The following is an 18454-nucleotide window of genomic DNA, read 5'->3' as shown; positions in this document are numbered from 1 at the left end:
TGACTGTCTTTGTTGTACCAACTCACTCATTCAATTACTGTCCTCCCATTCTCCCTGGCTATTATACCCTGTGTGCTGCTGCTGCTGTTGTTGCTATTACTGTAACCATTGATGCTGATATTATTGCAGTTCATGTTGCTGTTATCCCCTTACCCCTTCACACCCTTGACTCACCCCGCTTGCCCTCCCCTTACCCCTTCACCCCTCCACCCTTGACTCACCCCGCTTGCCCTACTGCTGCTACCTCATCAACACAAGATTTGTCTTCCTGTTACTATTGCTGTTGTTGAAGCTGCTGCTGTTATTTTTAAAACTGTTGGTGCTGCTTTTGCTGTTATTTGCGCTGCTGCTGTTGATGCCGCTGGCCATCCAGACTAGCACTCAGGGTTGAAGGAAATTACTTCATAAGAAAGATTACGAGAGCTAGTTTCTAAAAGATGAATGGTTTTGCTCACTACTTATAAAATAGTTTAGTTTGATAGTTGTATTATGGACCGCGATAAGCAGGTGGTAGTGAAAACATTACAGTGGCACATAATGGGTCCAGAGACTGGCCCCTGGCGTATGTTAGTGTTCATGAACTATTTATTAATTTATTTACATGTGAACAATGGTAACGAGATTAAACTATCGTGAATTTAATCGCGGAGAGAGTGCACTTAATATGTTCTTGCGAGTTATTTTTTATATTAAATCATATTTAGCAATATATGGTTAAATTACAGCAAGTTAGAGTGGTTGAGTTATTTGCAATAGGCAAAGTACTCCACGGCTGCGACAGGGTAGATGAGTATAGGCATTTTACCAGAGAAGGAACTAGACCAAGATGTCATGGATGAAAAGCAAACTCGGGGATAGCTGGAAACATTTCTTCAACTTCAGTGGCCAAGCAGTGAAATGACCTGGATAATTAACGCTGAAAGCCGATTCTACGCAGGGGATAAAATGAAGATGCTGTACAGTGTAGTGTGACAGCTACTTATGACATTGATTGTCTACCAGTGTTTTATCAGTTGATGAAGTTCCTGCTGGACGGAACGTCTTCGCAATAAAATACCATAACTGGTATTTTGTGTCTTACATAATGTTGGTATAATGTACTACTGTATTGCAATCTACTGACACCACAGCCTTATTGAACATTCAGTTAAAAAAAATACTACAGGCTCGTGTATTCTATTACAAGCTGATGAATAAACTCTCTTAAGAGGCTCCTTGATGCCAGTGAAGGGCTCGTAATCCAAGGAATTCAACTTGTTCCCGTCCTTGGATCGGACCTCATTGCCCCGATTACCCAATCGCTGTATGACCCCCTGTGGGTTTAGCACTTTCTAATAAATGTAATGTCAGTTTACAACTTTATACTGGTCTAATTATTTACTTAATAATGGCCCAGTAGAGACCATCACGTCGTGTATAGTTTGCCTACCTGGCTCTGCCGGCCTGCGGAGACACTAATACTAGTGTTGAGGTATCCACTCAAATGGAAAACAGTAGCAATAATAATAATAATAATAATAATAATAATAATAATAATAATAATAATAATAATAATAATAATAATAATAATAATAATAATAATAATAATAATAATAATTCATAGGTGAGAGAAGAATTTGATGAAGAGTAACTGCTGAATATTGTATAATATATAGACCATAAAAAATATATGTAAAAACCAGCATGTTACAATTCTACCATCCATTACAACCAGAGTTGATGACAGGCTGGTGACATAGGCTGGAATGGTAACAAAGTATCATACAAATTCCTCAACATGATGAATGTATTTGTTATGCATCAACACATTAAAGAAGCAACTCTGGTCAGATTAGCGCTTGTTTTCAAATATAACAACTCTGACCAGAGAGCGATGTACGACCCCTGCTGGTTTGCGCTTGTTTTAGAAAATAAAAATTATGTGGTGAGAGGATGAGTAACTCACATGCAACAGTTTGGTATCTATTGGCGAAACATTTCGGCCGCTCACCAGGCTTCTAAACTCCAGAGAAGACAACACAAGATGTAGATATGAGGTGGCGAGTCCCTCAGTTTTGGCGTGTGTTCAGCTCGTGGCAATTAAGATATCGAACGTGTGTTTTACTCATCTACTTGTCGGCATTGTATATCATTAATATAAAATCTTGAGAGATGGAAACATACCGTCAGTACTGAAGTTGGTATATGCTTGAAATTCTCAATTAAGGGACAAGGGCTCTTGACCCAGGGAACTGGAGCTGTCCCTATCATGGTTTGAAGCTTATTACCTCGCATTCCCCAAGTACATACTGGAAAACCCTTACCGCACCTAAGGGGAAGGGGTCTCTGATGTTGGTGAGGAGCTCTTGATCCAAGGATTTGAACTTATCCATCCATTCCTTGGATTGAACCTGTTTGCCTCTCATTCCTCAGGCACTGTATGGCCCCAACAGGTTTAGGTCTCCGCATGAATATAATAATCTATTGTAGAGTTCAGTCCCCATTGTCTGCTCGAGTTTATATTTTTTTTATCGCCTCTAATATTTCATGTATGATTTATGATATATGTGTGATATATAATATGTGGTATATGTATGATATATATATGTGTATGTGTACTCACCTAGTTGTACTCACCTAGTTGAGGTTGCGGGGGTCGAGTCCGAGCTCCTGGCCCCGCCTCTTCACTGATCGCTACTAGGTCACTCTCCCTGAACCGTGAGCTTTATCATACCTCTGCTTAAAGCTATTTATGGATCCTGCCTCCACTACATCGCTTCCCAAACTATTCCACTTACTGACTACTCTGTGGCTGAAGAAATACTTCCTAACATCCCTGTGATTCATCTGTGTCTTCAACTTCCAACTGTGTCCCCTTGTTACTGTGTCCAATCTCTGGAACATCCTGTCTTTGTCCACCTTGTCAATTCCTCTCAGTATTTTGTATGTCGTTATCATGTCCCCCCTATCTCTCCTGTCCTCCAGTGTCGTCAGGTTGATTTCCCTTAACCTCTCCTCGTAGGACATACCTCTTAGCTCTGGGACTAGTCTTGTTGCAAACCTTTGCACTTTCTCTAGTTTCTTTACGTGCTTGGCTAGGTGTGGGTTCCAAACTGGTGCCGCATACTCCAATATGGGCCTAACGTACACGGTGTACAGGGTGAACGATTCCTTATTAAGATGTCGGAATGCTGTTCTGAGGTTTGCTAGGCGCCCATATGCTGCAGCAGTTATTTGGTTGATGTGCGCTTCAGATGTGCCTGGTGTTATACTGTGTGTGTGTGTGTGTGTGTGTGTGTACTCACCTATTTGTGGTTGCAGGGGTCGAGTCACAGCTCCTGTGTGTGTGTGTGTGTGTGTGTGTGTGTGTGTGTGTGTGTGTGTGTGTGTGTGTGTGTGTGTGTGTGTGTGTGTGTGTGTGTGTGTGTGTGCAAAGAGTTTACTTTAATCGCTATAATGCAGAGAGTTTACTTTAATCCCTACAATGCAGAGTTTACTTTAATCCCTATAATGCAGAGAATTTACTTTAATCCCTATAATGCAGAGAGTTTACTTTAATCCCTATAATGCAGAGAATTTACTTTAATCCCTATAATGCAGAGAGTTTACTTTAATCCCTATAATGCAGAGAGTTTACTTTAATCCCTATAATGCAGAGAGTTTACTTTAATCCCTATAATGCAGAGAGTTTACTTTAATCCCTATAATGCAGAGAGTTTACTTTAATCCCTATAATGCAGAGAGTTTACTTTAATCCCTATAATGCAGAGAGTTTACTTTAATCCCTACAATGCAGAGTTTACTTTAATCCTTATAATGCAGAGAATTTACTTTAATTCCTGTATTATGTTTTAAAATATTAGTGACGTTAGTGTGAAGGTGAATATCAGTCTTAATGATCCTCATGCACCGATAGTCTTTCAACTTGATAAAAGAAATAACCCAGCAGTGGCTGTGGTAAACAAGAGTACGCCAACCAGCTTCCCGCCAGGGAGGCTGTGGGCTTTACAACTAGTATTGATAGTCTTTTATTCCGCAACACTACGCTTTTTTTTTATATATTCTGGTTAGTCTTATGGCGTGGGTGATTGATTTATTAGTTACACACGAAAATCTTTGAGCCACAGTTCAGTGTATCTATGACTCAAAGGACATAACAATCATGAGCTGTTTACGGGTTCAGGACTGTTAAGTAAATGAGTTTATTTAGGCACAGGTACACCTAAGTACAAGTATCATACACACTGTAAATTACCAAGGGTAACCCTAAAAAGTCAGTGACTTATTTCCATTTCTAGTTGCAGTGCAAAGAGGGCGAATGTAAGTCCTAACATCCCCCAATGAAAAGCAGGAGTGTCACTAGCACGTTAAGAGACAACACAATAAGTGCCAGGGGCCTGAGACTGTTCAACTGCCTCCCAGCATACATAAGGGGGATTACCAATAGACCCCTGGCTGTCTTCAAGCTGGCACTGGACAAGCACCTAAAGTCGGTACCTGACCAGTGGGGCTGTGGCTCGTACGTTGGTTTGCGTGCAGCCAGCAGTAACAGCCTGGTTGATCAGGCTCTGATCCACCAGGAGGCCTGGTCACAAACCAGGCCGCGGGGGCGTTGACCCCCGGAACTCTCTCCAGGTAAACTCCTGGTAATCAAAGGGAAAGAAAATCAAGGCGGTTATTAGCTAAGTTATTTAGACCTTTATGATCAGGATGCGACAAACTCTTGAATACTTGTTAACAATAATCTAAAGCAGAATCATCTGTATAGGTGTTGTAACGAAATAACTAACCTGCATCTGAAGCCAAGGCAATAGTGCACTTATTGTAGCAAGTTACAGTGGACCCTCGACATTCGATACTAATCTGTTCCTGAGAGCTTTCGAATGTCGAAAATATCGAGTCGAATTAATTTTCCCCATAAATAATGGAAATCAAATTAATCTGTGCAAGACACCCAAAAGTATGAAAAAAAAAAATTTACCACATGAAATATAAAGTTTAATGCAATAGAATAATCACAATAACAACAATAACAATAGAATAATAACAATAGAATAATTGACACTTACCTTTAATGAAGATCTGGTGATGATTGATGGGATGGGAGGGGGGGAAAGTGTCGAAGTTGTTATTGTTTAGAAGGGGAATCCCCTTCCATTAGGACTTGAGGTAGCAAGTCCTTTTCCGGGGTTACTTCCCTTCTTCTTTTAATGCCACTAGGACCAGCTTGAGAGTCACTGGACCTCTGTTGCCATTCCTTTAAGATTTGTCTAAAATGGGCCATAACATTGTCATTGTAATAGTCACCAGCACGGCTTGCAATAGATGTGTTAGGGTGATTTTCATCCATAAAGGTTTGCAGTTCAACCCACATTGCACACATTTCCTTAATTTTTGAAGTGGGCACAATGGAGTCCACAACTGGCATAGGCTTCTCAGGGTTAGCCCCAAACCCTTCAAAATCTTTCTTAATTTCCATACTAATTCTCACCCTTTTTACCACAGGGTTGGCACTAGAAGCGTTCTTGGAGCCCATGGTGACTTATTTTGCAGAAACAAGCACCAAAAACAGTGATAATATGGATAATATGGAATGTACCGAATGTATCCTTAGATGCGCGCATACTGGCTGGCTTGTAAACACTGGCACACACGGGGCAGTTCAGGCCACAAGTGGACACGTCTCGTACGAATCGTATTGAATGTCCGGTTTTCCATCAAATGTCGAGGCGAAATTTTTGCGTTAAAATGCATCGAATGTCAGATTTATCGAATGTCGATGCCATCGAATGTCAGGGGTCCACTGCAATTGTTTTGCATTATATATAGGTAACATACCTGTGACCAGTTTCAAGGGCTCTTCTGTCCCTGCTCCTCTCAGGGTAAGATCCCTCTTCTCCTGAACCCTTCAAGGTAGGCTCCATCCTCCCCTGTACCCTTCAGTATTGTTTTTTTCTCTGCCTGCACCTCTCAAGGTAGGTTTTTTCTTTCCCTGCACTGCTAAAGGTACAGGTTTGATTTGCAATAGCATATAGCATCTTGAATGTGATGCCTTCTACTGTATCTGTTTTGTTTGCATGTATTTTTTAAAACTTAGATAATTTTGTTGTCTCACTGATTTCACTGTGAGTTCTTTGTATGTATTTTTGTTTCTAGTTTTAATACATAATTTCCTTGTACAACAACATCTTTCCTGGGTCAGTACATGGAGTTTGAAGGCTTTAGTTAAACCCCTGGCACTATCAATTTTAATATTTTTTATACTGAAAGTATACTCAGGATCTTTGTACATTATTTCACAAATGACAGTGCAACTATTCATGCAATATTATTGTCACTTTTTTATAGCTGCTTCACAAGAATGTCTGATACTAATGATCTAAGAACACTGGGCCTTTATCTTTGTGTCATCAGCTCAGCTGAGAAAGTGAGTATATAAGTAACAATTTCTAGGTTAAATGTACAGTATTGTACTCTTTCCTCGGTGAGACCTTATTTAGATTACATTACACAGCTCTGGTCGGGATATTACAGAATGAATATAAATGCACTGAAAACATGCAAAGAAGAATGACAAATGTAATCCTCTGTTTCTGGAATCTTTCCTGGAGTATATCAGGAGAGCGTTTCGGGGGTCAACGCCTCGCGGCCTGGTCTGAGATCAGGCCTTGTGGTGGATCAGGGTCTGATCAACCTGGCTGTTACTGCTGGCCACATGCAAACTGACATACGAACCACAGCCCGAGCTGGTCAGGTACTGACTTTAGGTGCCTGTCCAGGCACCCATAAAGATAGAATATAAGCACTTAGCTTAAACTCTATAGAAAGATAAAGATTAAGGTTGGGGATATGATTGAAGTGTATGAACGGAATAAATATACGATATATTTAAAAGGTATGAAAATTTATAAATTAAGACAGAACTTGAAAAAAATGAATTCACATTGAACAAATTCACATTTAGAAAGAAAATAGAAAAACTATTTTGGCAATATGGTATAGTTATTGTGTCCCTTCCATGGGGGTATCTTGATGCTGGTGAAAGTTCTTGATTGATTGAAAGAATTGGAGCTACCCTTCTCTGGATCAAACCTGATTGCCTAACATTTCCCACCTGCTGTATGCCCCTCATGAGTTTAGCATTTTCCTCCATTTCTACTTTGTTCTCATTACTTTGAACCATTTATAAAGTCAGCCCATCCATCTCTCTCACTCTCGTAAATTCTGTGACTTGGTCATGTAAATTTTGAAACTTGGATTTTCAGTGACTTTGGCTTTCTTCTTACTCAAGTAAGTTTCTATTAATGGTTCCATGAATATACTGTACCATACTAGATAATTCATGGATTTTTACGAGTCACTGGTGAGTAAGTATGTATCGCTTGTGTCAGTGTAGCCAGGGCACTAGTTTAAATGTACACAATGTGTGTGTTCAAGTTTATCTTGTTCAGGTTTCTTATGGATATTAGATATTAGTTTACTTTTCCTGACGTTTCATAGATAAATCTTTTTTTTTCAGTCATGTTTAGCTTGCAATGGACGATGATGGCCAGAAACAGAGACTGCTTGACGTAATAGGGTAAGTTTTCTCAACTGTAATGTGAGAGTATTACTGCTAAATAACATTTATAAGTCAATAGCCATAATTGAACAATTTATATATGTATTTTTTAGTGTATTTATATTTTAAAGTGTTAATTGCAGTTTTCTGAAAATTTTCCATACTTTTTAATCTGAAATGGGATATGGTGTGAAAGTGCTTAAGACCTCAGTAAGTAGAGATAATTAGCTAAGCAGGAGAACATAGGTTGTGTAGCTGGAAGCTTATCTTCTCTTGAGTTGCACTTGTATTAGAATACTGTACCTCTGATAAGACATGTAAGCTTGTTTTGTTGCTTTCATTCGAAATAATTATTTTTATTGTATTACTAATCTTGTTAATTTTTTCTTACAGAGATCCCCATTTACTAGAAACTTTCTTAGAAAATTTTCCCAGCTCGGTAAGTTGCCTTGCTTTTTGGTTTATATTTTTACTGTATAAACTTGTGATTTTCTTTTGTATCTTTTGAATCTATTATAAGTGAAAGTCATTCCTTTTTATTACTACTCATTTCACAACTTATGGCAAAGGATCCTAACTTGTGGTCTGTGGAGTCCAAATGATTCAGATTATCAGTGATCTGTAGAAAAATATCTTATGTTAAAACAGTTAATATCCTGTGTTAATACAGTAATAAGTTTTCATGTGGTATCATCAGTTACATTCAAGTGGAAACTATATACATTACAGAAAGTTGAATTAAGAGGATTCAGCATAGGATAACCCAACAAAATCATGCGCTGTGAATGTTACCCTAAATTTTGTATGTTGATTCATGATGGACTTGACATTAGTGGAGAGGGTTGCTGTAGCCCTACTAGGCTAAGGTGGATGGTAGAGGATCTTGGTCTTAAGTGGATGGCTGGAGTTCAGTGGGCTTAGGTGGATGGCTGAAGTTGATGCAGAGCTGTAATTTACCGGAATCCTCGGGGTTTGGTGTAGTCTGTTGTACCCTGCAGTATTTCATGCAGCTGACAATAAGGCATCATTGTTTGGTTCAGAAGCAATTTCAGTGCAGTGTCTGTACATGTGCCAGGGTACTCTTTGGTGAAAAAATTTACAACTTTAGCAACATCACGATACTGTCCATGTAACTGTTGCTACATTATTGGTTGAACTGCAGGTTGTTCTTCATCTTTTATTGTCTTACTCTCTTCTATCTGGGAATTGAACACCATCAACAATTCACATGGATATGTTTCTTTATCATTTTTAGGCAAAGTGAGCACAGGGCTTTTTGGAGCAATGAATAAGCATGAGCCTACACTTAAATTCACCAGCTGTGTTAGCTCACGGAAGCAAGCTTGAAACAATCTTCCAGCGTCTTGAATCTGTGTGCACTTTTCTCCTGTTTGCTGTTTTACTGTATGGTCTTTAGAAGGCATCTTGTAGAAAAAATTTGTTTAATTAGCACTAGCTCAGATGTATAGCCACCCTCAGAAATAATTGAGGAAAATTCCTTAACCATGTGATCAACACAGGCACTCTCACAATTGAACAAAATTTATATTATGTGACCATTTGTATTATAATATAACAGGGCTTTCACTTTGATTAAAAACATAACCAGATGGGACACTTTCCTTTGTTTTCTGTTGAATCCACTCATTCAGCAGTTTTCTAGCTTTATTTAGCTGTAATGATCTCGTCCATTTTTTCAGCAAGTCACATTTGCACCACCTTTGAGCATTTCAGTTTCCTCAATTTTCTTCACTAAAGGCATAGTTTCATGCTTGAATGTCTTGGCATCTTCAGGATCACCACTGTTTTGTTTTGATACCATGATTAACATCCAGACATGAGACAGGGTGATGACAATATTGGAAATAGAATGACAGTGTTAGGAGTGAATAATGATATGGTACGTATCCATGAGGCAACCGGTGGGGGCTTAGGTGGGAGGAGGGGGGTCAGATGTAAATACCACAGAGTTTTGCTAGGTCTAGTGAAAAAAGAAAGGAGGCCCGAGGCTCATGGGAGGGGAAATCTCCCACCTGTTTAAGTGTGAAAGGTGGTGAGACTTATTCTGAAAGCTGAGGGCAGGTCACAAAATTTGATTTATGATGTGATGAAATCGCAGTATGTGGGAGTGGGAAAGGCAAGGATTTACTGTATATATTTGCCTTATGTGATAAATGGTTTGCAGAATGTGTTGTTGAAGATTCTTATTTGGTAGTAAGTGTTGATGTCTTGATTGAGCTTCCATTGGCCTGGAATGTACCTACTTCATAAAGCAAAGAACTCTTACAAACACCCTGTCCTCCTAAGTCACATTGTTGGTTTTGTACAATGTTACCCTTTCAGATTCTACATACATGTATTCGATTTTAGGATAGGATAGATAAACATCAGTTAGTTAAATTTAATCTGTTACAACTACAATAAATACAGCAATGCTTTAAAATGATACTGTTTTGATGAAAGTACATAAAGTAGTAACCAGTGAGAAGACATTTTCCACATTTTTAACCCTTATTAAAAAAACTGATGTTTCTTAGCAGAAGCAGCAGATGGTAACTGAAGTATTTACTGTATGTGCAAGACTTAGCTTAGCATTCTACAAAGACTGCAGGAATACCTTCTTCAATACAAGTAAAAATATAGATTGATATCACTTAAGTGTATACAGGGTACCATGTACACTGCTGTATATATATTTTTGGTTGAGTTCAAGGATTTTCCCTGTATTTATAATTTTTCATACATATTTAATATTTTATTGCCTTATTTCACTTTAAAAAAATCCTAGTTATAGTTGTTTAGTATTCATAAAAAAAATCCTAGTTAGAGTTGTTTAGTATTCATTACCCAGTTAAATTATAAAATTTAGTGCAGTTTTCTCCCTAATTTTAAGTCCCATTTTTTAATCAAGGTCTGGGACAATGCAGATAATAATAAACTGTTGATAGTTTGCAGCTAACATAATTTTGTATTCTCCATAATATTGTGTGCTAAAAAACTTTTTTTTTTGTTTTGGACTCAAAATGTATCTTGAAACTTCCTTACATTTTTATTTGAATTTGTCAGTGTGTTTATTTTATTTTTAATGAACATGGTTTTCAACTGGATCTGTAAGAAATAAGTAATCCATGGCACTTTATTACTGACTGATGTTGATGTTGTATTTTGATTTAATTAATCTTACTGAATACTTTCTGTTTGGCGGCAGAGTTTTCCCACTGATGGTGGTCTCCTCTGGCAGGGCTTAGACTCACCTCGCTTCGACAATGTGACATCCTCCACGGACTCCGGGCTGGTTAGCAGTTGCCTGGACAACCATGTTTTCGATGGCCAGTTCCTTGGTCAAGTGCGAGGGGGAAGTCATCCCCTCAACCATTCACAGGTGCCAACTCATTTGTTGCAGCAGGTCTTACCCTCACCTACACTTCCTACTGGGCCACAAGGGGCACCACACCAGCAACATCACCAACCACAACAGCAGCAGCCACAACAGCAAGAGCAACAACAGCATCAGCAGCAACAACAACCTCAACAGCAGCAGCAGCAACAGCAACAGCAGCAGCAGCAGCAACAACAGCAGCAACAGCAGCAACAGCAGCAGCAACAGCAGCAGCAACAGCAGCAGCAGCAGCAGCAGCAACAGCAACAGCAGCAGCAGCAGCAGCAGCAGCAACAACAGCAGCAGCAGCAGCAGCAGCAGCAGCAGCATCATCATCATCAACAACAACAACATTCTCATCAACAGCAAAATGTAGCCCTTCAGACATCTGGGGCTCCACTTGTAGTTGGAGCCCCAAACAGTAGTGGGGGAGAAGGAAGCAGGGAGAATGATCATCCAACTCTACAACAGCTACTAGCATTTTCATCCCAACAAGCACCACAGCCACAACCTCAGCAACAGCTTCAGCAGAATGCTGGAAATGTAGGACATGGTTTACCCACAGCAATACTCACTGCTAATTCATCTCGTCATCCCTCCATTCAACAAACACCACAGTCACAACAGCAGCTCTCAGTACAGCCCTCTCCTCGCACTGTTTCTGTCAGGCCGCAGCCATCACCAGCAACTAAAGGCAGTCAAAGTGTTCTTCAGAGCACTCCTCAACCTACTCCTCAGGTCATATCTCAAACTTCAGCCCAAACCCCTCCACAAATTATGCAAGGTGGTGTTCAGCTCGTAGGGGGATCCAACCAAGTTATAACATCAGGAGGACAAATCTTAACTTCAGCATCACCTCAGCTTATTCAAGGTACTCAACTTCTGCAGACACATGGATCCACGCAAGTCTTGCCTACTGGTCAGTTGTTATCTGGTGGACAAGTATTGCATAATGGGCAGGTCATACAGGGAGGTCAGGTGTTTCATGGGCCCCACCTGTTGCCTGGAGGGCAGTTATTACAAGGTGGACAAGTTATACAAGGTAGCCAAGTGCTTCAGGGTGGACAGCTCATCCAGAGTGGTCAGGTGATCAATAGTAGTCAGTTGATCACCACTACCACACAGATGGCAACCAGTGGTGTATCAGGATTAGGTGCAGCTTCTGCACCATTATATGTCACACCAAGCACACCAGCAGTTCAACAGCAGCAGCAGCAACAACAGACCCATGCAGTCACATTACATCAAGCAGTTCAACCTCCAACTCCTACTGCTTCTCCATTTTCTGTAGTAAGTAAATCTCCTGGAGCAGCATTGCCCCGTACATCACCGAGCCCCTCCCCATATCATCCAACTACACCATCACCTCACCCAGCAGTACCAAGTCCTGCATCTTATACAACACGTTCTCCAGCACCTTCTCCTCATAGCAATGTTAGTGCAATGCGGTCCCCTGCTCCACCTACTCCCTCTCCTGCTGCAACACCAACACCACAGACACACAGTAATATTACTGCAATACCCCAGCAACAACCAGCTGGAATGGTGCAAGGTGTTATGGGAAATGTAGGGATGGTGCAGAGCCTGGTGCCTCAGTTACCATTGTCTCAAGTTGTTGGATCAAATGGCATGGTGCTGCCTCAACCAGGAGTTCAACAAGCTACAGCTGGTGTAAAGCAAGTTGTTTCTGGAGGCCAGTTGATTCAAATTGTGTCTTCACCTCAACCAACTCAACCAAGGCAACCTCTGGCAACACCTGCACACAAGCCTATTCAGCCAAAGCAGCCTCAGTTGCTGCCTAAGCCTCCCCAAGCAGCTGTTGTTGGTCAGCCTGCTCCACCACCACCAGGAAAGACTGTCATGGGTGCACGTCCTGTAACACCAGGGGGGCAGCAACCTATTGTAATAGGAGCAGCAGGACAGCAGCCAACAATGATGACTGGTCAGCAGGGTCTTGGAGGATTTGTTATTAATCCCTCATTACTGCAGTCAAGTCTTCAACAGCCCATCCTTATTCAGCAGCCAAATGGTGTACTTCTAGTAAGACCATCAGGGCCATCTGGAGCAGGGGGAGCACCTGGTCAGACTCTGTTGGTCCCTATGCATGGCCAACACCATATGATGAGTGCAGGGACGAAAACTGGCCAGCACCAGACCGTAGTTTTCCCAGGCAATGGTCAGGGAGGGCCAGCTTATGTCATCCCACCAAATGGATCATCAGGTTTAGGTGCTCCAGGGATGATGGGTGCAGCACAAGGTTCACGTGGGCCACAACCCATCATTCGGTTAGTTGCACCACAAGCTCCATTGCAGTTACAACAAATCCAGACTCCTAATGGACCCACTTTAGTAGCTGTACCAGCAGGTCAGACTGTAAATCTGCAGGGCTTATTAGCAGCTGGAGGTGCTACAATGCGCACTTTAGCCCCACAGGTAGCTTCAGGCCCCTTGCAACTTGCTCCCTCATCAGTAGCTCCTAATATGGCTCCTGTGGTGAGCATGGGTCACATACAAATGTCAGGAGGTGGGCAGCAGCTCCATGTGTCTGTCCCAGGGGCACCCCTTCAGCTGGCCTCCTCCCTTCCTTCCTCCCTCCCATCTGTGATAACCACCACTAAGCAAACTGTGATAGATGAAAGTGTGGCTCCTGCCTCCATTGTGACAGCTACTGAGGCTGGACCACATCACCAGACTATAACAGAATCTAATAAAAATACAAAGAAAAAATCTAAAAAGAAAAAAAAGGAAAAGGAACCAAAAGATGAAAAAATAAAAGGCAAAGGAACTTCAATAAATTTAAATGATATTTTGAAAGAAACTGGAATTGTGGGTGATTTGATGCTTTTTGATGACAATGAACTTGGCTTAGGAGGGGAGGGAATGGAAGGGGTGCAAGCTCCTGCACCTCCAGCACAGGTAAATCCAGTGTCGGCAATGGTAACATCAGCACCTGTAGTAGCCCCAGTACCATCGTTACCTGCCCCTGACAATACTAGTTTTACAGCAACGAGTGAAAACACTGGCCATATTGTAGTTGGTTCTTCACAGCAGCATACGCTAGTGGGAATGAGTGGTTCTCTTGTGACGGGAACAGTGGTAACAAGTTCTCCTCCAGCTGGGATAATGACTAATGCCAGTATGCACAGCGGAATGAGCATCACGTTGGATCCTAGTGGCAAATTTATCTTGGGTTCAGATCCAACCAAAGCTCATCTTTCAACTACACAAACAGCTACCCAGGTAAGACCGTATACTGTACATTGAAAATGTTTATGTTGTAAATGCAGTTGATACTGATTTTAATGCTAGAATCAGCAATAACATTAGTAATAAGATGGCAGGAAAGTAAGTCCAGTGAGAATTATATAATGTATATAAATGGGTCTTCTTCAGACACAAACCATCATAAAATTAATGGATGATTATATTTATTGAACATTAACCTTTAGAGTGCATTTTTTAAATTTCTGTAATACAGTGGACCCTCAATCAACAGCATTAATCCATTCCAGAGGGCTTGCCGTTGGTTGAAATTGCCGTTGGTCGAGTTAATTTTCCCCATAAGAAATAATGGAAATAGAATTAATCCGTTCCTAACATACCCCAAAGTCTGAAAAAAAAAATTACAGAAAAGTGGTCAGAAAAGTGGCAGATGCAGTTCAATGTAGATTAATGCAAGGTTCTGAAGCTCGGGAGTGTCTATAACCCTTGCACTTATAAGTTAAATAATGTAGAACTTAGCCATACAGATTGCGAAAAGGACTTGGGGGTTATGGTGAGCACCAACGTTAAACCAAGACAGCAATGCCTAAGCGTATGTAATAAGGCAAATAGATTATTGGGATTTATATCAAGAAGTGTAAGCAACAGAAGCCCAGAGGTTATACTGCAGCTTTATACATCATTAGTAAGGCCTCACCTAGATTATGCAGCTCAGTTCTGGTCTCCATATTACAGAATGGACATAAATTTGTTAGAAAACATTCAGCGTAGAATGACTAAATTAATACATAGCATTAAAAATCTTCCTTATGAAGGAAGATTGAAGACTTAAATTACATTCACTTGTTAGACGAAGAATGAGGGGAGACATGATTGAAGTGTATAAGTGGAAGATGGGTATTAATAAAGGGAATATAAATAAGGTCTTGAGGATATCTCTCCAAGAGAGAACCCGCAGTAATGGATTTAAATTAGGCGAGTTTAGATTTAGAAAGAACATAGGAAAGTATTGGTTTGGAAATAGGGTAGTTGATGAAGTGGAACAGTCTACCTAGTTGGGTTATGGAGGCTATGACTTTGGGTAGTTTCAAATTTAGGTTGGATAAATATATGAGTATACACGATATGATATAAGTATACACGATATGATGTAGGGCGAAATGACAGTAGTTTGTTGGATTATGTATTGGTAGATAAAAGACTGTTGAGTAGACTTCAGGATGTACATGTTTATAGAGGGGCCACAGATATATCAGATCACTTTCTAGTTGTAGCTACACTGAGAGTAAAAGGTAGATGGGATACAAGGAGAATAGAAGCATCAGGGAAGAGAGAGGTAAAGGTTTATAAACTAAAAGAGGAGGCAGTTAGGGTAAGATATAAACAGCTATTGGAGGATAGATGGGCTAATGAGAGCATAGGCAATGGGGTCGAAGAGGTATGGGGTAGGTTTAAAAATGTAGTGTTAGAGTGTTCAGCAGAAGTTTGTGGTTACAGGAAAGTGGGTGCAGGAGGGAAGAGGAGCGATTGGTGGAATGATGATGTAAAGAGAGTAGTAAGGGAGAAAAAGTTAGCATATGAGAAGTTTTTACAAAGTAGAAGTGATGCAAGGAGGGAAGAGTATATGGAGAAAAAGAGAGAAGTTAAGAGAGTGGTGAAGCAATGTAAAAAGAGAGCAAATGAGAGAGTGGGTGAGATGTTATCAACAAATTTTGTTGAAAATAAGAAAAAGTTTTGGAGTGAGATTAACAAGTTAAGAAAGCCTAGAGAACAAATGGATTTGTCAGTTAAAAATAGGAGAGGAGAGTTATTAAATGGAGAGTTAGAGGTATTGGGAAGATGGAAGGAATATTTTGAGGAATTGTTAAATGTTGATGAAGATAGGGAAGCTGTGATTTCGTGTATAGGGCAAGGAGGAATAACATCTTGTAGGAGTGAGGAAGAGTCAGTTGTGAGTGTGGGGGAAGTTCGTGAGGCAGTAGGTAAAATGAAAGGGGGTAAGGCAGCCGGGATTGATGGGATAAAGATAGAAATGTTAAAAGCAGGTGGGGATATAGTTTTGGAGTGGTTGGTGCAATTATTTAATAAATGTATGGAAGAGGGTAAGGTACCTAGGGATTGGCAGAGAGCATGCATAGTTCCTTTGTATAAAGGCAAAGGGGATAAAAGAGAGTGCAAAAATTATAGGGGGATAAGTCTGTTGAGTGTACCTGGTAAAGTGTATGGTAGAGTTATAATTGAAAGAATTAAGAGTAAGACGGAGAATAGGATAGCAGATGAACAAGGAGGCTTTAGGAAAGGTAGGGGGTGTGTGGACCAGGTGTTTACAGTGAAACATATAAGTGAACAGTATTTAGATAAGGCTAAAGAGGTCTTTGTGGCATTTATGGATTTGGAAAAGGCGTATGACAGGGTGGATAGGGGGGCAATGTGGCAGATGTTGCAAGTGTATGGTGTAGGAGGTAGGTTACTGAAAGCAGTGAAGAGTTTTTACGAGGATAGTGAGGCTCAAGTTAGAGTATGTAGGAAAGAGGGGAATTTTTTCCCAGTAAAAGTAGGCCTTAGACAAGGATGTGTGATGTCACCGTGGTTGTTTAATATATTTATAGATGGGGTTGTAAGAGAAGTAAATGCGAGGGTCTTGGCAAGAGGCGTGGAGTTAAAAGATAAAGAATCACACACAAAGTGGGAGTTGTCACAGCTGCTCTTTGCTGATGACACTGTGCTCTTGGGAGATTCTGAAGAGAAGTTGCAGAGATTGGTGGATGAATTTGGTAGGGTGTGCAAAAGAAGAAAATTAAAGGTGAATACAGGAAAGAGTAAGGTTATGAGGATAACAAAAAGATTAGGTGATGAAAGATTGAATATCAGATTGGAGGGAGAGAGTATGGAGGAGGTGAACGTATTCAGATATTTGGGAGTGGACGTGTCAGCGGATGGGTCTATGAAAGATGAGGTGAATCATAGAATTGATGAGGGAAAAAGAGTGAGTGGTGCACTTAGGAGTCTGTGGAGACAAAGAACTTTGTCCTTGGAGGCAAAGAGGGGAATGTATGAGAGTATAGTTTTACCAACGCTCTTATATGGGTGTGAAGCGTGGGTGATGAATGTTGCAGCGAGGAGAAGGCTGGAGGCAGTGGAGATGTCATGTCTGAGGGCAATGTGTGGTGTGAATATAATGCAGAGAATTCGTAGTTTGGAAGTTAGGAGGAGGTGCGGGATTACCAAAACTGTTGTCCAGAGGGCTGAGGAAGGGTTGTTGAGGTGGTTCGGACATGTAGAGAGAATGGAGCGAAACAGAATGACTTCAAGAGTGTATCAGTCTGTAGTGGAAGGAAGGCGGGGTAGGGGTCGGCCTAGGAAGGGTTGGAGGGAGGGGGTAAAGGAGGTTTTGTGTGCGAGGGGCTTGGACTTCCAGCAGGCATGCGTGAGCGTGTTTGATAGGAGTGAATGGAGACAAATGGTTTTTAGTACTTGACGTGCTGTTGGAGTGTGAGCAAAGTAACATTTATGAAGGGATTCAGGGAAACCGGCAGGCCGGACTTGAGTCCTGGAGATGGGAAGTACAGTGCCTGCACTCTGAAGGAGGGGTGTTAATGTTGCAGTTTAAAAACTGTAGTGTAAAGCACCCTTCTGGCAAGACAGTGATGGAGTGAATGATGGTGAAAGTTTTTCTTTTTCGGGCCACCCTGCCTTGGTGGGAATCGGCCGGTGTGATAATAAAATAAAAATAAATATATGAGTGAGAGGGGTTGGATTTGAGTGGGACTTGCAAATGAGTGGATAGAGTTATCAGACCTTATTTCTTGGGTAGCATTGAAAATTGGGTTGGGCAAATATTTTGTTAGTGGGATGGATTGTAAAGGACCTGCCTAGTATGGGCCAACAGGCCTGCTGCAGTGATCCTCCTTTCTTATGTTCTTATGTAAATATACATTTCCTTATATGGGAAGGAATGGGACATGCAAAATAAACAATAATTAAATGCCACTTACCTTTATTGTGGAGTTGTTGATGAGTGATGTGCCAGCAGCAGGGGAAATTCAAAATTGTCTATTGCTTTGAAGGAGAATCCCCTTCCATAAAGACTTCAGGTTCCAAGTCCTTTGGTGGGGTTACCTCCCTTCTTGGTTTTTTAATGCCACTAGGACCAGCTTGATAATCACTGGACCACCCTCTACCACCATCACTACCACCCTCTACCACCATCACAACCAGTACTACCCTCTACCACCATCACAACCACTACCACCCTCTACCACCATCACAACCAGTACCACCCTCTACCACCATCACTACCACCTTCTACCACC

At 41.0% G+C, this 18454-nt stretch overlaps 1 protein-coding gene across 9 annotated transcripts in view; it reads left to right on the top strand.

Moving 5' to 3' along the window:
- The window catches only part of LOC128700735 (uncharacterized), a 100833-nt gene that overhangs the window by 43893 nt on the left and 38486 nt on the right, over positions 1-18454 (top strand). For 5 of the 9 annotated variants that reach the window (XM_053794101.2, XM_053794102.2, XM_070097136.1 and 2 more), the window contains exons 2-4: positions 7499-7558; positions 7934-7979; positions 10749-14159. In XM_053794101.2, the coding sequence (XP_053650076.2) occupies positions 7515-7558; positions 7934-7979; positions 10749-14159 (3501 nt within the window). In that variant the 5' untranslated portion in view covers positions 7499-7514. Of the gene's footprint in view, positions 1-3063; positions 4046-7498; positions 7559-7933; positions 7980-10748; positions 14160-18454 lie in introns of those variants that run through there. The other 4 variants (XM_053794105.2, XM_053794104.2, XM_070097137.1 and 1 more) reach the window with 3 other exon arrangements.

This window comes from Cherax quadricarinatus, chromosome 56 (assembly GCF_038502225.1).
Source record: "Cherax quadricarinatus isolate ZL_2023a chromosome 56, ASM3850222v1, whole genome shotgun sequence".
Lineage (NCBI taxonomy): Eukaryota > Metazoa > Arthropoda > Malacostraca > Decapoda > Parastacidae > Cherax > Cherax quadricarinatus.
The sequence above is the reverse complement of the archived record's forward strand: the minus strand, read 5'-3'. Positions and strand labels throughout refer to the sequence as shown.